Source organism: Propithecus coquereli, unplaced genomic scaffold (genome assembly GCF_000956105.1).
Source record: "Propithecus coquereli isolate 6110/MARCELLA unplaced genomic scaffold, Pcoq_1.0 Scaffold97, whole genome shotgun sequence".
Lineage (NCBI taxonomy): Eukaryota > Metazoa > Chordata > Mammalia > Primates > Indriidae > Propithecus > Propithecus coquereli.
In genome coordinates, this window is record NW_012156062.1 from 3,521,798 (window position 1) to 3,527,082 (window position 5,285).

Here is a 5,285-nt window from a genome sequence, read left to right on the forward strand (position 1 = left end):
TCTGATTTCTCTCTTCTTTTTCCTGCATTTTTGCCCGCTTATTTTCCTTTTTCCGTTTGCAGTGCTAGTGAAACTAGACAACCACAGTCCAGCGGTTCCCTAAGCTTAAGCTTTACTGGATAAGAAAGTAAAAATAAATCAGGGACAACGACATGGGATTACAGTTTCCTTTCTGTTTTGCTAATGACAGACATCAAAAACAAATTTTAAAATACTGAATAAATTTAGTTTTATACAAAATTCATCACATTGTACTTAGTTCTTTTATTTCCTCTTGGACTAGTGAAAAATTGATTCCTGGCTGACCCCAGTCTGGAGGCCTACTTTGGACATACTGCTCTCATCTCAAAAAGCCAGTTTAAGGGATCCAAAGCTTCAGGTTCGGAACAAAAGATTAGTTCTTTATTTCCTTTGTTCTTTGATTACAAAAAATTTACATTAAAACATTTTTAAAATTATGTTTACTTTTTTGTCAAAGGAAATACAGTCTTCAGTGACCCTTCATGCGTAGGATGAAGTCTGCACTTTTGAAGATTGTGTGTATTTTCGTCATCTGGCTCCTATTTACTGTTACAGCCTCTCCTTCTGACCGCTTACACTCCCTCCCTATGTGGTCTCTACATCCCCCCCACACACAAGCACATGCACACGCGCACACGCGTGCATCTGAGGTCTGGCCCACTGTATTGTCTTCTTCGTGCTTTAACATGTCCTATTTATTCCTTGAGGGACTTTGTGTTTAAAACCCAATTCAAAGACCAACTCCTAGGGAAAGCCCTCCTGGGTGGCTCCAAGTAGAGGTAGTGATGTCTTCCTCTGTGCTTCCATGTATACACACACACACACACACACACACACACACACATATGAAAATAAAATTGCCCTTGTAACGCCTGTTATTATATTGTATGGCAATATTTTATCTATATATTCTTTTCTAGAAGAGTTCCTTGAAGATAGAAACTATATCATGTCAGATATTTTGTTATACAATTAATTTACCTTGCTGGAAAGTAAAAATATATTAGGCAAAAGTCACCTACTCTAAGTTTTGAAATTATAATCTTTCTTTTAACATGATTAAAATCTCAGGCAAGACTCCTCTTGTATAGGTTTGTAGAGGCGAAAGGGAGTAGCATAGAGATTTCTTCTCCCACTGGTGTGAATCTTGCAACTGAGACCACCTTCTAAACCACTCCCTGCCACTCCCACGCTATCCCTTAGAAGACGGAATGACGACAGGCAAATGTTTCTGTTCATTGGTTTAAGATAGCACTCCCCACCCTCAACGTATCTGTGCACACTTACGAATCATGAATAAAAAGACTCTGATGGGTATGTATACAACACGCTGCCATGGTTTGGCTCTTTGACACCTTCAAACCTCATGGCGAAATTTGATCCCCAGCTGGGCACAGTGGCTCTTGTCTGTAATCCCAGCACTCTTGGGAGCCAAGGAGGGAGGACGGCTTGAGCTCAGGAGTTCAAGACCAGCCTGAGCAAGAGTGAGACCCCGTCTCTACTAAAAATAGAAAAATAAAGAAAGAAATTTGATCCCCAATGCTTGAGGTGGTTCCTGATGGGAGGTGTTTGGGTCACGGGGGTAGATCCTTCTTGAATAGATTCATCCCCTCCCTGGGTGTGGGGGTGAGCAAGTTCTGACTCCATTAGTTCCCGCAAGAGCTCGTTGTTAGAAAGAGCCTGGCAGCTCCCGGCCCCGCTTCCTCTCTCGCCGCGTGACCTCCGCACGCGCGGCCCGCACCTTGCACGGTGCGTGGGCGCAGCCCGCACAACCGCGAGCTGGGTGAAGCTCTTCTCTTCGTAAGTTACCAGCCCCAGGTATTGTTTTATAGCGACACTGAATGCACTGGGACGCGCACACACCGAAAAGTAAACAATGCTTGTGGCTATAGCTTTTCCTGTAGTGCGGACGTCTCTCCATACCAGTAGATGTACTTTTATTTCATCATTTTTTATAGCTGCCCAGACAGACGGGATGGCTGTGTTTTATTTGGATTTTTTATTCTCTGGCATAATGTTTGAAACAAGTATTTGTCAAATAAAGGACAAAACATCTCCTTGGTGCTTTCATCCAAGCCTGACTGGAGAATCTAACGAGTGAGGAGCGACCTTAACCGCAGCCTCCGAGGAGAAAACAGGAAGGAACATGACAGGGCAGTGGTGGCAACGGAGTGACTCATTCTGTTTTCTTGTTTAATTTTCTCTTATCATAAAGTAAAAAACAGTGGCTGAAAAAAAAAGACGTGGTTTCACAAAACACCATCATTTCCTTCCTGCGACGGCAGGGCAGCAACATATGATTATGGAGAGCGGTTTGGTGGCCGCATCACCGCCCTCGGCCGCCTCGGCCCGGCGTCCCCTCTGCCGAGGCGTCCAGAAGCTGACATCTCGTACGCAGTGAAGTAACTGAGGAAATAACAAGTTGATTTGCGACGCTCTTCAAAGACACGGAGTGAGCATGACGTGACCGGCAGGAGACGCGCGAGGACGGGCCCGGCGCGGACTGCGCGGACGCGGGGGCGGGGGAACGTATTTCATCCGCAAACGTCTTTAAAGGTTTTTGACCTTGAGCTGGCTCCCCGCTCTGTGCGTGTCCTCCCTCTGCGCCGTGACCCGAGCAGGCTGTGAAGGCGCCGCGGCCCGAGCCCCAGACCTCCGCGCCGAGCTGGCCTGCTGCCGCCTAGCGGGACCTCCGGCCCCCTCCTCCCGGCCTTTGCTCCAAGTGGGGAGAGATGGCCTCTGCTTTACCTGCTCCCAAAACAGGGTTTAGGCAGCAGCAGTGGTTACTTAGCACTGTGAGTCGCCTACTCAGAAGCCAGCCTCCTTCTTTCTTTGTTAACAAAGCCCGACTTTGCTTGAATGTTCAGCTCTTCTGTGATTAACAGATAAAATCCTGCTTAGTTTCGGTAATCCTCTTCCCTCGTCAGAGACTGGTTTAGGTGAGCATATGATCTAGCTGTAGCCGATGGGAGTTCTACTAGCGAGCTTCTGGGAAAGATCTCATTACTAAAAGGAGACCCAGGGATGGACAGCCTCTCTTCTTACGCAGCACGCCGTGGTACCTGGCGTAAGGCCAAGACTGCAGAGGCAGCCGGTGATACGAGGAGAGATTCGACCCAGCAAGGTGAAAATGGCAAAATAGCGAAAAATGGAAAAAAAGAAGTTTCCCTGATGAATTTGATAAGCCACCGAATTAATATATCCTGGAAGCACCTACCTCTGGACTTTTTCTTACAGGAAATAATAAGTTGCCTTATTGGTGGAGGTCGAGGTGGTCTGCCTCTTGCACCAGAGCATCCTTGCTGCCGAACTCTCAGCATTAGCAAGGCCTGATGGCTTCTCCGTCTACTGTTCTCCCAAATCAGGTTTCAGAACTCTTGGGACACACACGTTCTTTACTATTCGTGAATCTTTACCCACACTACGCTATCCATGGAAAATAACTGCGTATCATACTGCACTGATATCTGGTGAAAATACACCCATTCTTCAAATCTAGTCTAAATCTTATTACCTGAGATAGCCTTCCAACATTCCACCAGTCAAAATCACTTCTTCAATCTGTGTGTTGCACTTGGTTTGGATCAATCTTTTTGTAGTTATGCTTTTTTTTGCCTTAATCTATAGGTATACATTATCAGTCTCCTCAAATAAATATAAAACTTTTTTAAGGCAGAAATGAAATAATTTTTGCCAAATGATTCCGGGAATCATGCATTTTTCAGCTCAGTATCTCTCCTACAGCCCTGGTACGCTACCTCTTAGCAGGTGCTGCACACAATTTGCCAGACTGGTCAAGTGTAAAATAAAAGGGTTGGATTAAATGATACCGAAAATCCCTTCTGACTCTAAGATACAGTGATGATATCTAAACTGAAGTGAAATCATGCTTCTCAGAGACGCATAGAAATACGAGAGGTGAATAGAAAAAAAGGAAAACTGGTGGTGAAATACAAATATCTTGAACTTTTTTATGATTAGTGTTTTTAAAACTATACTTCTATTTTTGGACATCTTTACTCATGATATTTACTTTTTGATGACTATCCAGGATAGCTCTTTGCAAACGCAGAAAGTCCTGTTGTTTGGGAGGAATGTGCTGGAAATAGAATCTCATAATGCGTGGCTGATCATAAATCTTTTATAGCCCTGCCAATATTCTGGGATTTATTGTAGTTTTCTGTCCTTGTTTTAAACTTTGCACACCCCCTGATATGCTGGACTTGGAGGAGAATTTGCTTTGCTGGAGGAAAACACTCCAGTGGGCTATTTTTGAACTGGCTTTTGACATTTAAACTTGGAAATACTGTATTTCCAAGATACTTATCCTTCAGTAAGCTTGCAATGCAGATGTAAAACTAAATCAAGTTAAAATTTTAATCATCTGTTGATATGATTTTTCATAGAGGATTTCCCTGTTGTGGACTTCTGTTTGTGTAGATTAAGTAATGGCTACAAAAATAAATACAAGATGGGGAAAAGTACGCAAGGTTCAAGAATTCCCTTAATTATCCCTTAATTACTTACCTCACATTCTCATTTCCAAGGTTTGTGAACATAGGAAAGGCACACACACAAAACCCCCAGAGGCTCCGCGTTTTGGTTTAGCTTAATGATGGCTCGAATCTCTGCTTGTTTTTCCACTGCTACCTCGATTAGTTCTGTTGGCTCACGTGAGAACGGGCAGCTAGATACACATTAGCTGCGTGGAAGCTTCCACTGAAGAGATGGAGTGGAGGTGGGGGTGCGGAGGAGACAACAGGAGAAAGAAAACGAAGGCTGCTGCAGGTGGGTACGAGAGCGAGAGGGGGGAGGCTTCACTAACCCCTTGACCGGGCATAGGAAATGGAGACTTCACGCAGCTGCAGCCCTGAGGCTTCTGAGGTAGAAATCCTGCATGAGCTTGCCTAGAAGCAGGCACAGCCTGGGGAATTTGGCAGAACTACCTGCAGCTAAGGCCAAAGCAAGTATAAATTGCGGAAGTGGAAGGTACCAATAAATGCCTGCTGTGTTAAATTGAATTATGTTTTTGACTGGTGACCATTTTCTCAAATGAAAAGTAGCTGCTAAACCAACCTGTTTTCAGTTTCTGTAAAACACAGCAGTTCAGTGTCTCTGCGCCCTTGCTCATGTTATTTCCTTTATCTGGAAATATCTCCATTTCTCCCCCCATCCCTTGCCCTTTCCCCCACATTCGAGAGCACCTAAACATCCCTTAAAGGGTTGCTTTCTCCAAAGCCTTTCCTGACCCCAATGGTACCTCT

The 5,285-nt window shown here is 44.6% G+C and overlaps 1 protein-coding gene across 1 annotated transcript in view; it reads left to right on the forward strand.

Annotated features, from left to right (window-relative positions):
• Positions 1–5,285, forward strand: part of UCHL5 (ubiquitin carboxyl-terminal hydrolase L5) — a 129,403-nt gene that overhangs the window by 120,789 nt on the left and 3,329 nt on the right. Inside the window, exon 8 of the mRNA XM_012665134.1 lies at positions 2,593–2,743. Coding sequence (XP_012520588.1) covers positions 2,593–2,743 — 151 coding nt within the window. The remainder of the gene's footprint in view (positions 1–2,592; positions 2,744–5,285) is intronic.